The sequence below is a fragment of the Typopeltis vanoorti genome, chromosome 1 (assembly GCF_054136105.1).
Source record: "Typopeltis vanoorti isolate ZY-2024b chromosome 1, IOZ_Tvanoo_1.0, whole genome shotgun sequence".
In the NCBI taxonomy this organism is placed as follows: Eukaryota; Metazoa; Arthropoda; class Arachnida; order Uropygi; family Thelyphonidae; genus Typopeltis; species Typopeltis vanoorti.
In genome coordinates, this window is record NC_143549.1 from 129,436,045 (window position 1) to 129,452,288 (window position 16,244).

At 34.6% G+C, this 16,244-nt stretch overlaps 1 protein-coding gene across 4 annotated transcripts in view; it reads left to right on the forward strand.

Moving 5' to 3' along the window:
• The window catches only part of PolZ2 (DNA polymerase zeta subunit 2), a 59,802-nt gene that overhangs the window by 23,907 nt on the left and 19,651 nt on the right, over window positions 1-16,244 (forward strand). For all 4 annotated transcript variants that reach the window (XM_090393699.1, XM_090393706.1, XM_090393716.1 and 1 more), the window contains exons 4-5: window positions 4,588-4,760; window positions 9,251-9,345. In XM_090393699.1, the coding sequence (XP_090249825.1) occupies window positions 4,588-4,760; window positions 9,251-9,345 (268 nt within the window). The remainder of the gene's footprint in view (window positions 1-4,587; window positions 4,761-9,250; window positions 9,346-16,244) is intronic.

Sequence of the window (16,244 nt, forward strand, 5' to 3'; positions counted from 1 at the left end):
TGTTTGAGAGAAGAAGTATTGAACTGCATACCCACAGTCAGAAGTATAAAGAAAAGCTGCAAAAAAAGAAAACATTGTGGAGGGAATATAAAGATAAAGGTAATCAGCATACTCATGAGCACTACAAAATGCAAGAAAGAGAATGGTTACTTAATATGGTAAGAAAACCAAATCTGATTTTGAGAGAAAATTAGCTAAGCAGGCCAAATGAAATCCAAAAGAGTGTTTTTTTTTGTTATGTAGCAAGTAAGAGGAAGATGATTATGGAAGGATGACTTTAATCAAAGGTGATAGTAGAAAGGTAGCAGAAGCCAAAGAAATAGTTGAGTTGTTGATTGATCATTTTGCAAAAATGTACATTCTAGGTGGAGATTTTACAGTTACTGATGTGACAGAGAGTCTGAGTCTAATGTCAGAATTGAGATAGACAAATTGGAGGTGCTTGGCATGTTGAAAAATATCACTGTGAATATATTGATATTGGATGGAATGGCAGTGCCACTGATGTAATTATTCAGTCTAAAGTATCAGCTGTGGCACGGTTCCAAGGGAGTGGAAAGAGGATAAGATAGTTTCAAGTTCCAAGGTAGAAGTAGCAAATTACACACCAATTGATGACTCAGGAGTGGTGGTTAAAGTACTGGAAAAGTTAAAAATAAAATCCAGCAGTGGGCAGATGGGAATGCAGTACTCTTATGGTGGGCACGATGGCTTTGTAAAAGTTAATCCTGCCTTAGTAATTCACTAATGTTTTATATAGATAATGGAAATGGCTACACCATGAATACTTCTGGATGATACAAAGGCATTTGACTGAATACCATATGGAAAACTACAAAAGTTGGAGCAAATGACAATAGATATGAAGCTAGTAGCATGGATAGGAGGGTGGTTGAGAGACAGACACCAGAGAATGGAGTGGAATCTAGGAGAACGAGGTTGACTGGTAAGTACCTAAGGGTTCTGTACTAGGGACACTATTCTTTAATTTATATATTAATGATATAGGGAAAGATTTAAGGGAGGATATTTAATTGTTTGCTAATGATGCAAAACTGGGGAAGCAATAATTGATGAAGGTGAATGGGAATGGTCATTGATTTATCAGATTGTCTGCTTCAGCAACATACGAGAATATTATCCTAAAGTTAAGATACATTGAGAGAGTAAGGTTAGTGTTGTCCAGTTAAGTAGCTATTTAATATGTTGAAAAGGCTAAGGATGTGATGTGTTTTGCCAGAAAAGGCTGAAGATATACGAGGGTAGTCTGAAAAGTTCTCGACCTAACAATGAAAAAACGAATTTATAATTTCAAAATTATTTTTATTTTTCAACATAATCTCCCTTAAGACTAATACATTTATTCCAGCGATGCTCCAGCTCCATTATCCCGTCCCTGTAGTGGTTCTCAGTAAGATCTGCAAAATACCCCTCTACAGCTGCAATCACCTCTTGATTCGAAGAAAAACTCTGACCAGCAAGGAAGAGTTTTAGTTTTGGGAAGAGATAGAAGTCAGAAGGAGCCAAATCTGGGGAATAGGGTGGATGTTCCAACAATTCATAGTGCAGATCCCTTAATTTTCCCATTGCCAAAACACCTTTGTGGGCAGGTTCATTGTCCTGATGAAAGATGATTTTTTTCTTCTGCAAACTGGATCTTTTCTCATGAATTTTTTCATCTAATCTGGTTAAAAGATCGAAATAATATTCCCTGGTTATTGTTTTACCCTTTTTAAGATAATTAATAAACCAAATGCCTTTAGATCCCAAAACACTGATGCCATGACTTTTCCTGCTGATGGAACCGACTTTGTCTTCTTTGGCACTGAACAACTGGCTTCTGTCCACTGTTTTGACTGCTGTTTGGATTCTGGTGTGTAATGGTGAATCCAAGTCTCATCCGTAGTAATAAATCACTGCACAAAATCAGTTTTATTCTTGTTAAAACACTCCACGCACTGTTCAGAGATTTTCATGCGAGTGCGTTTTTGATCTGCTGTGAGCAAGTGCAACACCCATCTTGCGCAAACCTTTTTCATTTGCAATTCTTCATGCAAAATATATCCTACACGTTCTTTTGAAATGCCTATAGTCTCAGCAATTTCACACACTCTGACTCACCGGTCATCCAATACCACTTGATCAATGATTTCTGGTGTCGTTACACTTTTTGGACCTCCTTCACGTGGATCATCTTCAAGGCTGCTAAGGCTACATTTAAATTCTGCAGCCCATTTCTTAATTGTCGAAAACGAAGGAGATGAGTGCCCATAAACTTTTATGAACTTCGAATGAATTTCTATTAGTATTAAACACCTTCTTTTACAAAGAATTTTATAACTACACGATACTCAATTTTATCCATTTCAAGAGAGATACAGCCAACATTTTTGGTTCAGACAGCTGTATAAAATAAACTACTTAATAGAATGACTTGCAATTTCACATGGATGCTTATGACAGATGTACCAACTTTGAAAAAAAAAAAATCTTGCCGATAGTGTTGCCATCTATGGTTGAGGCTGAGAACTTTTCAGACCACCCTCATAAGTTGACTCAAGAAAAGAAATCAGATCTTTGTATTATCAAATGTAAGGGGGAGATAAAGAAAAAAATATTTTTGTAAGTTGGGCACTCAACCATTGTTGAGTGGCTTGCTCAAAAATAGAGCAGACAGAACTATGTTTTAGCATTGAAGTTGACAAGATTTTCTTCACCCAACTGAGGAATGGTGAGATCAGTATTTTAGTGCCTTTTTTTAATAGAATATCTTTTGTAATATTTTAGCTATAAGGTTTGTTGAATGTAAAGAGGAATGACATCATCTCTTTCAGATTGGTGGATAGGATTTAGGATGAGTTAAGTGTTAAAAGTTAGAGGTAATTTCTGTTTAGAATGAAGAAAATACTGATCCCTGAAGCACTCCAGCATCGGTAATGAAATATGAATAGCAAGATCCCCCCCCCACACACACACACCCATGACATACAGTGACCTAAAGAGACATAGTTTGTCAGGTAGAGATCTGAGTCATATTGTGCTAAGTGCCTTGGAAATGTCAAGAATGCCTATAGAAGTTTTCAAACCTTCACATGATTTGTATCCAGATTGGTAGTATGGAGAATTCAGACTCCATACTGGAGATTGCCAATTAATGACATTCTCCATTATTTTTGAGAGACCTTGGCTTGATTGATGGGAATAGGAATTTTGATGGCAGACATTTACCTCTTTTTTTTGAATAGGATGAATACAGGCAAATGAATATATGAAAGCTTGTTGAGACAATATACGATGTGTGTTCAGAAATTTGATGCCTAACTGAGTACTGATATATTTCATCAGTACCAGATACTTGTGGTTATACATGCTTTTTTAAGATTTTTCTGATGTTTTTCTGGCAAACCACCAAAAGGAGGTATGTGGTCTACTGTTTTTGGTAGTAAGGAATGATTTGAATGGAACAGGGAATAAAGGCTTTCATTTAAAAAAAACAATAAATAATAAATACATTCTGAATATGTAAGTTTCTGTGGTTTAGCATTTCTATTTTAACATCTACCTTGATTCTAATACCTTCTTAATACCTCCTGACAACCCTACTAGTTTCATAAGTCGTCAGACTTATGAAACTAGTAGAGTTGTATTTTTGTAACTTGTTATTTATCTTTAAATGTGGTCTCAATACCAGGAGCTGTCTACAGAATAAATACTCTTTTTTTTATATTTCCTTTTCTAAAAATTTCTGTGAATTATGGGAATTTATTCAACTCTGCATTTATTTATTTATTTATTTATTTTATTTTTCAAATCAGCAGTGCGACTTTATTATTTGGATGATCTGTTTTCATAGAACTTCAGATTTTTATTATATGCTTAATAGTTCATAGTTCAGTAAGTGCAAAGTTATATAAATTAATACTATTTGAGGAATCCATTATCCCTCAAGGGGATGAAAGAGTGATCTTTGTGTTTTTTTTTTTGTTTATTAGTATTTTTTTTTAATTTCCTGTTTGAATCTGCTGATAGATGTTCTCCTCCTCTTATTTGAGAAGGGGTGATCATGCCCCCCCCCCAGAAATCATTTTAACATCTTCCTGTTATTTTTCTTAGTTAATCTCTTGATATCATATAAATACATTTTCATGATTCTGTTTATCAGTTGTTAACATGTTCAGCCTGCTAGAGTTAGCCTTTATGAGTGTTAAAATAAAAGCAGTAGAAATAAATTTAACCACCCGACCAGCCATGACGTGTATACATGTCAAGGTTACCATGGATGCAAAGTGCATATTAAAATTGTATTACTGTTGATATTACATTGAAATATATGATGGATACAAAGTAGAGGAATGATGTATTTTATCCATATTGATGGCGATGTGATTAATAAAAATTGAATAAGCAATATGACATAATTCCTCAGATGGCCTTGTAGTTCTGAATTTTTATTTTTAATTTTTAATTAGATATATAGAAAATTTAATGGAATAAAGGAAGATATAAAGTAGAAACAAGATTATCATGAAGAGTGAGTATTTTTCAGCTCACTACAAAAGGCAAATCAACTTTTATATTATTTTTCAGATGGCAGTTCATCCTTTAATTCAAACCTATATTGGTAATTGCATTTTTGCCATTCATAAGCTCATTTTGAGCAAAGAAATAGAAAAAGTTGCAGTCGTTATTCTTGATCATTTGGAGCATCCAGTAGAACAATTCGTGTTTGAGGTAACGCTGCCTGAAGCTGAAGAGTTCACGTGAGTCCTGCTCTGTAGGATAAAATGTTTTTGTCTTTTAGATTATGTTCATGCATTTAATTAATAGAAGTGTATTTAGTAGTACAGTATTGAATTATTAAAAAAAAGTAAATTATTTAACAATATTTGTAATAATGTTAAGAACACTGAAGATCTTTTGGAAATTCAAAAAAAAAAAGCAAAAAAAAAAGTATGTGTGTGTGTGTGGTATTTGGTGAGGTAATAGTATCCATGGTATTTGTTAATTACTGGCGAAACCACATAAAAAGTAATGTGATTTAATAAATTAATTATTAGTTTCTTATAACATTGTTGTGAACTTCTTAAATAATGAAACTAGTAATTAATTCATTAAAGTGCATTACTTTTTACACAGATTTCACCAGTAATTAGCAAAACATGGATACAACAAGCCACTGAAATTTTAACGTTGTAGTATCCATGATAGTCTCCTTCAAAAATATCAAAAATTAAAGCACTAGTGGAAGTGTTACAGTTTGCATTATTTTAAATAATTGTGTTTTAAAGTGGATGAGCCACATAACCTGTTTTGACATGATCTGTTATCAGAATAGGTCTATACCATTTAACTTTTATTTGTATTTTAGTTTACTAGCTAATTGAGGACTTGATTTACCAAAAGATGAGTATTAGGAATTCTCACTCACTCACTCACTCACTCACTCACACACACACACACACACACACACACACACACACACACACACACACACACACACACACACACACACACACACACACACACACACACACACACACACACACACACACTTTTTTTTAATTATCTCAAGTTATACTAAAGTTTTGCGATTCTCTTATATATCTTGCGATAGATCAATTATAGATCAATAAATAGATAGATTAATTAAATAGAAAGATAGATCATTGGAAACGATAGTCCCATATAACAGGTTTTTGAAAGTGTGCTAGAAGTATCTTAATCTTGCTATAATTGTACATTATAATGACTGTAATGGAACTTGCTGTGCAGAGCCATCTGATAGAAATGACTAATTATGTAATTTGATTACTGTAAATTATGATAGCTGTATAATAAATTTAGTTTAAACTAAATATAGCTGTATAATAAATTTAGTATCTTCAGGACTGGGGTAAGGTGGTACAACACCAGAGAACTCCTTGCAAAGGCAGAGCAAGCTACCAACAATCCTATCTCAGTATCTCCCATAATGCAAAACACATCTCCTTGCGGATATGTCTAATGTTATGCATTAAGGAAAGGGCCACAACCCAGACTAGTTTCGACCTTTATTGAGGTCTCTTCAGTGGGAGCCAGGCCCAAGTGGAGATACCAGGCAGAAGCATTAGCAGGTCATCTCTACCTATAGGAGTTGCCAAATGGTGTGCCACCCTTTTTTTAATAAATTACTCTGGATTTAGAGAAAGATGTTGAAAGTTTATTTTTCACTTGGTTAGAGTATAATAAATTTAGTTTAATCCTTTATCCAAGTGTGAGCAAACAAAGTTTGCGCCTGAAAGTATCTTCAGAACTGGGGTAAGGTGGTGCAACACCAGGGCACTCCTTGCAAAGGTGGAGCAAGCTACCAACACTCCTATCTCAGTATCTCCCATAATGCAAAACACATCTCCTTGCAGATATGTCTAAAGTTATGCATTAAGGGATGGGCCACAACCCAGGCTAGTTTCGACCTTTATTGAGGTCTCTTCAGTGGGAGCCTTCCCTTGTGGCCCTTCCCTTAATGCATAACATTAGACATATCTGCAAGGAGATTTGTTTTGCATTATGGGAGATACTGAGATAAGAGTGTTGGTAGCTTGCCACACCTTTGCAAGGAGTGTCCTGGTGTTGTACCACCTTACCCCAGTCCTGAAGATACTTTCAGGCGCAAACTTTGTTTGCTCACACTTGGATAAAGGATTAAACTAAATTTATTATACTCTAACCAAGTGAAAAATAAACTTTCAATATCATAGCTGTACTTCTTATTTGAAATAACGATATCATATATACAGGGTGTTCGGGATAAATTTGACATATTTATAATTAATTATATTTTTCCGTAAGTTACATGTATTAACACACACTTCTCTTCATTTAAAAGTTTGGACCCTTCTTCATTCATATACAAGATGTCAGAAAGGATGGATAGCTGGAACCCACCTGAATCATGGAAGAGAATAACTTGTATCATGATGATTCGTGCCCGCCATCAAAATAAGGATATTACGACTGCTGCCCAATGCTCCCTGAATACAGTAAAAACAATCAGGCATGAACTAGAGACTTGCAATGGTGACTACGAGGATGTAGCAAGAAGAAAGATCCCTAGCAGACGATCTGATTGCGTTCGTACAGCAGAATTCCTCGCAAATCTGCAGGAACAGGTGTTGAAGAACCCTGGCATTGGAATTCGGGCTTTGTTCGTGGAGTTGCTAACTGTAGTCAAGCCCTGGATAACAAGGGTAGCCAATGGTAGGCCGTATGTATGGCAGCAGGATTCGGCCCCTTGCCACACCTCTGGGAAAAGTCAAAAATGGTTGTCTGAAAATTTCTACGACTTCACCAGTCCAAATGTTTGGCCTCCAAACTCCCCAGACCTTAACCCCATGGATTATTTTGTATGGGGCGCAGTTGAAAAAGACACCAATCGCACTTCCAGTAATACAAAAGCCCAGTTAATGGATAAAATTAAAACAGTTTTTGCGGCCCTTCCCAGGGAGACTGTAGCATCAGCTTGTTCGAGGTTCCGAAGCAGAATTGAAGCTGTGATCGATGCTAATGGTGGTTATTTTGAGTAAATCTTGTTGATAGTATTGTAATTAACTCTGCCTGTAATGTTTTTTTGTCAATTCATTAAATTTAATAGATACAAAGAAGATTTTCTTTTTCCTTACGAAACTGTCAAATTTATCCCGAACACCCTGTATATATATATATATATATATATATATATATATATATATATATATATATAATTTAATATATTTAAGGTTGAATGCTACATGCATTTGCTCTGTTTTCATGACCAAGTATTTTTTACATTGCATTTTCATGGCAAACAAAGCATAACAGACATTTTATGAAACAAATAAATGGATAACTTATGTGATTATTAATCCTGACATATATACATATTTAATCAGTTCATCATAACTTAATTTACATAAGAAAAGAAAGTATTTATTATTAAAACACTTATATTTTGAAAGTAGGTATCTGTAGCATTATCAAAGTTGAGCACACAGTGTATAGTTAGTTATATTTATTCATTGAATTCCTTATTAGGAATCCAATGAATTATATATTGTAAATATATATAAAATAAATTAAAAACAGTTCAATGGAGTATACAGTTCACATGCTACAACTATATGCAAAAAAAAATACTTGAAAAGTGAAAAATAGTTATGCATGAAAAATACATGTTTGTATTGAAAAATAATATAATGCAAGAATTAAATTAAAAAATAAAATGTTTACATATTAATAACAACAATGCAAAATTTTAATTCTCCTTTCGTTATATCATTTTAAGGTATATGTATTTCTTATGCATAGTAGTTCTTATTTCTTACACAGAGAATTAAATTAAAAAATAAAACATTATATGTTAATAACAGCAGTACAAAATTTTTAATTCCATTTTCATAATATTATTTTAACGTATTTGTATTTCTTATGTTTAACTGTATTTTTTATATATGTTATTTTACATATACTTTTAGCTTGCAAACTCCACACTCCATTGGTGGTGTTTAAATTGCTACTTGGCTTCCTAATGGTCTCATGTTACTGGCCTCATTGTAGTACAAACAATGCATTTTGTAATATTTGTTTTCATTCCATCCAATACTGGTTGGAATACTGGCACAAGCAGACATAAGAGAAAAAAAAAATTAGACAAATAGAGCAGTAAGGTCATGGTATAGTAACACAGTTTACACAGTATTCACCAGTAATTAGCAAAACATGGATGTAACAAGCCACTGAAATTTTAATGTTGTAGTATCCATGGATAGTCTCCTTCAAAAATATCAAAAATTATAGCACTAGTGGAAGTCTAGATTAAAATGGTTTAAAATTCATCTGTGATTGGAAGAATTCTGTAGTTTTTTTTTTTTTTTTTTTTTTTTTTTTGACAGGGTGGGGGGAATCATTTGGTCTTAAAGAATAGTTATTTTCTAGAAATCCTCTCTTTAAAAAAATCAATTTGAGTTCATGCATTACAGTAGTACCAAACTATGGACATAGGATTTGGGTACCTTATATAATTAAGTGTGATTCTGATAACTTCCCTTGCACCTTGATAAATTTTATGTACAATAAAATAAATGAAAGTTTTTGGAGAGGTTGCAGTATCTGTTTAGAATGCAATTTGTAAAACTAAGCATCCTTAATTTTTTATTATTTTTATGTAATTGCAATATTTGATTTAATTTAAAATAAATTTAATATTATATAACATATTTACTTTTTTTTTCTCCAGTGGTGAATCATATTTATTGGATGTTGAAATGGCTCTTCGTGCTTTTTGCTTAAAAATTAACACAGTCGATGGTGTTTTGAAATCCAATCCATCAGGTAAGGAATGTCTCTGACATTTATTTCTTTAAATTACTAGAACAAAAGTTACTAATGTGGACAACGTTTTTTACAAGATCAATTTTTTGCATCTTAATTAATGTATAACCAAATGTTTTAAAAAGCACCACCATCATCAAATTCCTGATATATACTCTCAAGGGGTGTACAGGATATGATAGTACTACATGAAAAATTTACATCATAACTAACTTCCCATCTACAATTTTCCTCCGAATCAGTCTGTTACTTGTCAAGACTCCAACATTATCAGATCTTATATTTCTATCATCTAAGGCACATTATACCGTATCAATCCACCTATATTTTGGTCTTCCTTTCCTCTGGGTCTTTTTCCTGCCAACCTGGCAGAGAACACTTGTTTTGCTGATCTTTCCTCTCCCATTCTGTTTAAGTGACATACCACCTGAGATTAACTCTACTAACGCATTCCTGAATGCTGACAATGTTATGTTCTTTCCTAATATTCTCGTTTTTAATATGGTATTGCCATGGATGATATCTGTTCACGCCTCTAATCTTTCTCAGGGCTCTCATATCTGTGGTCTCTAGTCTTTGGTCAAGTGTCTTAATTCTGACCCAGCTCTCAGATCCATCATCATCATCAAATTCCTGTCATGTACCCTCAAGGGAGTGTATAGGATATGATAGTACTACATGAAAAATTTACATCATTATCATCATCATCATCATCAAATTCCTGCCATGTACCCTCAAGGGGTGTACAAGATATGACAGTACTATATGAAAAAATTACATCATTACTAACTTCCTATCTACAATTTTCCTCCAAATCAGTCTGTTACTTGTCAAGACTCCAACATTATCAGATCTTATATTTCTATTGTCTAAGGCACTTTGTACTGTATCAGTCCACCTATATCTTGGTCTTCCTCTGGGTCGTTTTCCTGCCAACCTGGCAGAGAACACTTGTTTTGCTAATCTTTCCTCTCCCATTCTATTTAAGTGACCATACCACCTGAGATTAGCTCTGCTAACGCATTCCTGGATGCTGACAATGTCAAGTTCTTTCCTAATATCCTCATTTTTAATATGATATTGCCATTGATGCCATCTGTTCACACCTCGAATCTTTCTCAGGACTCTCATATCTGTGGTCTCTAGTCTTTGGTCAAGTGTTTTACTTCTGACCCAGCTCTCAGATCCATAAGTTAAAACTGGTTTGAACACTGTCTTGTATACAGCTAATTTAGTGTTTCGACTAATTTCTCTCTTATTCCATATGAATTTATTCAGTTGAATTTCTACCATACCAGCTTTGTTGATTCTGTTGTCTATTTCCATATTTAATTTACCATCTTCACTAAAAATCGTGCCTAAGTAGCTGAAATGTTTTACTTGTTCCACAGGTTCCCTGTTCACAACACAGTTGACATTTTCAATGATTCTGCCTATTTTCATTGTCTTTGTCTTTTTAATGCTGACCTTCATACCATATCTATTACAACAGTTATTCAATTTAGTCAGGGAATCTTGCAAACTTGTAGCGGATTTATTTAGAAGTATAACATCGTCAGCATAAAGCAAAGAGCTGGCATTAACATCTCCAATTCTGATATCATGTTTAATACCACTTTCCTTCATAATGTGATCCATATAGATAATGAATAACAGAGGGGATAATGTACATCCTTGTCTCACACCAGATTTAACATTGAACTATCTTCCTGTACTTCCTTCAATTCTAACTGCTGACTTAAAACTCAAATAAAGACTAAGTATTGCTTGATATAATGCCCCATTGACACCATATAACTGTAGCGTATTGAATAGCTTCTCTCTTGGCACCTTGTCATATGCCTTTTCCAGATCGACAAAACTTAAATACAGATCTTTGTTATATTTCCATAATTTCTCCGCTATTTGTCATGAAGTGAAGATCTGATCCTGACAGCCTCTGTTTAGCCTGAATCCAGCTTGTTCTTCACCAAGCTTTTCATCCACAATTCTTCTCAACTGTCTCTCAGGTATACTGACATAAATCTTACCAGGAACACTCAGTAGGGAAATACCTCTGTAATTCTCACATTCAGTTTTATTTCCCTTTTTATATATGGGTACTATGAGAGCTCTGCTCCAATCATCGGGAATTCATTCCTCTGTCCAGGCTTTCTGAACTATGCAGTGAGCCACTGTAAGACTTTTATACCTCCATACTTCAGCATTTCTGATCGCATATATCATCTACTGCTGCTGGCTTTCCACATTTCAAGCCTTTGATGGCATTTTCTACTTCAAATATGGATATGTATTCCTGACTGTATGACTGTTGAGTGTTTTTTACCACTGTGCTATCACTGCTTGTTTCATTTATCAATTTTTCAAAGTAATTACTCCATACTTCCAGGATATCTTTTTCTCCCATTTTCATGTCACCTTTATCATCTCTAACTCCTTTTACAGCACTCTTTCCTCCATTTCTAAACTTCTTCAACAACTTCCAGAATATTATTTTGCCACCTTTTTGATATTTATTTTCTATGTTCTTGCCAAAGTCCTCCTATGACTTTTGTTCAGCTAGTTTTACAAAGTGTTTAGCTTTCTTACATTTGTCTCTGTATTCTCTAAGAGCATAAGCTAATTTATTTGCCAGGAACTTTTGATATGCTTTCTTCTGTTCCTTCACTGTCTCTTTAACTTCCTGTGTCCACCATGGAGTTCTGATTTTTCTATCCTTGCAGACAACCTCACCACATGCCTCTCTGGCTCAATCAGTCAGGGTTTTCTTCAAGGCTTGCCACTGAATCTCCAAGGTTTGGTTCCTGTTCTCAAAGTCTTTCATTTTTTTTTTTTTTTTTTCAATAATCTTTGTGTATTTTAGTCTGTTCACATCTGAGAGCTACTCAACTTTTATTCGCTTTAAAACTTTCTTACATGTCATTCTTTTCAATATGAAATTCAATTTTATCCTGCTGAAGACTAAATAGTGATCACTTCCAATTTCAAATCCTCTGTACATTCTGGTGTCCTGCACCAAGGAGAAAACATCATTATCAACAATAACATAGTCAAAGAGACTTTTCTTTTTCCTTGCCTCTTCTCTCCATGTGAATTTGTGCACATATTTATGTTGGAACATGGTGTTAGTAATAACCAGTCCATGAGCAGAAATCCAACAGATATTTGCCATTATTATTAGCTTTGCTCTTTTCTCCAAATTTTCCCAAAATATTTTTGTATGTCTGCTATTTAGATCCCCAACAAGGACCAACTTTTCCTCTTTCATTGTGTCAGTTGCTTTCTCTAAAGACTCAAAATATTCCTCCACTTCTACCTTAGTAGAACCTTCTGTGGTACCATAGGCTCAAATAAGTCTCATTGTCCAGTTCCCCATTCTGATATTTGCACATCACTCTACTTGAGACTGCCTGCCATTCACGAAGATTATCCTCATATTTAGTGTTGAATACTATGGCTACCCCTTCTTTTCCTCGATTATAACATTTTGTATTTATTGCTCAAAAAAAAGCTCACCAATTTTTGTCTTTTTTTTGTTTCAGTCACTCTTATTATGTCGATCTGGTACTTATCTAGTTTTAATGTGTTAAAAAGCATTGTAAAATAATTCAGGTCAGGAATTAAGAAATCGCAAGGATTAATTAGTCAGCTGTCACTATAGCAAACTCATAGGTACCATTGGAATAGTTCATTGTAATGGATAGTCTGCACTGAATTTTCTGTAGCATACTGTTGTGCCTATAAGGCTGCAGTCAGGACTTTCTGTGGTAGTTTGTTTCAGAAAAGTAATTGGTGTCAGCAAATATATTTTCATAATTTGTTTTGATTAACTTTCCTTTTTCTTACTTGCAGAAAACATTTTTCAAGCAATAGAAATGGTACTGCCCCTAATTTTTTAAAATGTTTAAGTCACAACATCATCATCATCATGTGTATCAAGGATTTAGGCCTAACGTGGCCTGCTCCGGTCTTAGAAGTCATCATTGAATCTTTTAAGAGGACTCCTGGTTTTCTTTTTTCCTAATGGTTTGTACTTTAAGGCTTGTTTTTGTAAACTTTCTATTTTCATACTTTGAACATGTTCCATTTATGTTTATATTTTTTAATTTTTTCTATTACTGATTCTTGGTTTAATTCTTTCATAATTTCTTTGTTTCTTTTGTGATCAAATAGAGTATACTTTGCAGTTTTTCTCATAAACTTCATTTCTGCTGTTATTAATCTTCATGTCTTTTTGTTTTATTGTCCAGATATCACTTCCATACAATAAGACTGGTAGGGCTAATGTATTGTATACTTTTAGTCTGGTTTGTTTTTGAACTAGGTTTGGTTTAAATATAGAATTAATTACACCTGTTATTTTTTAATATTTTGTAATTTTTACATTTAATCTTCGTTTTCATATGTGATCATACATCCTAGGTAGTTAAATGAATTCACCTGTTCTAAGATCTTGTTATCTATTACTATCTTAGTTCTTGCTGGATCTTGTCCTTTAAAGGCCATAGTTTTTGATTTTTCTGTTGATATTAACATAATCTTTGGCTATCTCATTTAGATCTAAAATAGCTTTCTGTAAGTTATCTTCAGAATTTGTTATTATTATTATTTGGTCATTGGCAAAAAGGAGAGTGTTTAAGTTCACAGTAGGAGAAAGTTTAATACCTTGATGGAAAATTTTTTTTCCATTTTATTATTATTTCAGTTAGGTAAATATTAAAAAGAGTTGCTGAGAGGGGGACATCCCTGTCAGACCCTTTGGTTTATCTCTCTCGTATATGATAGCTCATGATTTAATCTTATTTGTATTTGATTATTTTCATATATACTTATGATAGCTTTTAGGATATTATTTGGTATTTGTCTTTCATTTAATATGTTAAATGAAATGCTTTGTCAAATGCTTTTTCAAAGTCAATAAATGCAATATGTGTTTCTAAATTGTATTCTCTTCTTTTCTCTATTATTAATTTTAGGCAAAAGGCTGGGTCTATACATGATCGTCCTTTTCTAAACCCATTCTGTACTTCTAAAATAAAGTTTTCAGAATTTCATTAGTTTGCTATTTAAAATTCTGCTGTATATTTTGTAACAAGAATTTAGTATGCTTATACCTCTGTAGTTTTTAGGGTCATCTCTATTACCTTTTTTAAAGATAGGAATCACAATTGCTTTTTTCCATTCTATTGGGGGGTTACTAGTTCTATAAATTTTATTTAAAAATATTATTATTATTGTTATTATTATTATTCAGGCCTCCATGTAGTCAAAAGACTTATCATGGGAGGTCCTTCCTAAGAACATAAAGTCTGTCAAGATTCATCGAGGGGAGGTTCCCCTTAAGAAACACAAAGTCTATCATACCACTCCTTAAACTCATTGACCGTTCTCGCTCTCACCACTCGATCAGGCAGTGCATTCCACGGTTCAACCACCCTCCACACAAAAAAAACCACTCCTCACTCTCTTGCTCACAGTTTCCTTTCGTAACTTCCAGGGATGGCCTCTTGTCATCACTCCTTCCTGCTGTTCAACCAAGCTAAAGAACTCCCCAGTGTCAACCCTGTAACCACCTCTCAACAGTTGAAAAGTCTGAATCATATCACCTCTCCTTCTTCTATCCACCAAACTCTGCAGTCAACATACCCTCAGTCGATCCTCATAACTATCCTTGTACAGTCCTGAAACCATCTTTATCATCTGTCTTTGTATCCTTTCCACAGTTAATTTATCCACTTCAAATCCTGGGGACCAAATCTGAGAACAATAGTCTAAGTATGGTCTGATCAGAGACTTATACAACGGAATGATAACCCTTTTATCTTTGCAGGTCAGTGTCCTTCTCATAATTGCAGCAATCCTCTGTGTTACCTTCACCACCTTTGCAATATGTTCCCTAAATTTCAGGTTTCTATCAATCATCAACCCCAGATCTCTTGTCTCCCCTACTTCCTCCAGTATAACTCCTCCCATAGAGAATGCAGCATCCCATCAATGTTTCCCAAACTTCAAGACCTTACATTTTGCTGCATTAAACTGACAACCCCCATTCATTTGCCCATCTATCTAGCTTATTCATATCCTCTTGCAGGGCTACCACATCTGCACTATTACTAATAATCCTTCCCAGCTTTGCATCATCCACAAACAACTGAATATCCCCTTGCAATCCACTGGCAATGTCATTGATATAAAGGTTAAACAATATAGGTCCTAGTACTGAGCCCTGTGGGACCCCACTTGTAACCCTCTGCCTCCTTGAAACTGCTCCACCATACACAACTTTCTGATACCTATCAGACAGCCAATCCTGAATCCAGTTGACCAATCTGACATCCAGACCCATTTGCTGCAACTTAAATATCAGCTTATCATGTGGCACCCTGTCAAATGCCTTTGCTAAGTCTAAGAAAATTGCAGTATATGCCTTTCCCTCATCTGTAGGGTTTTTTCCGCCAGTTTATCTGGCATTTTTCATCCCGCAAACAGGCAAACCGGCCCTTTGAACATACGCCTCTAAAGTCAAAAATAAATCTCCCCCCCCCCAGCGGCAGACCAGGCGACGGGTCGGTTGGGAGTAGTACTAACAAGAAGTCGCATCTAAGTAACACGCGGACCCTGCATAGGAAGCGGGAATAACGCGTAGAAGAAGAAGAGATGCCTTTCCCTCATCTAATGTTCTTGTAACTTTATTATAAAAGGCTATATTGCTAAAACAAGAGTGCCCTTTCACAAATCCATGTCGACTCTCACAGATAACATTACCCTCATCTGCCCAATGCTGTATACGGTCCCTCACTACTTTCTCCATGATCTTAACAACTACTGATGACACACAGACTGGCCTATAATTAGATACTTCCAGTCTGTTACCACCCTTATGCAATGGCGCTATCTTA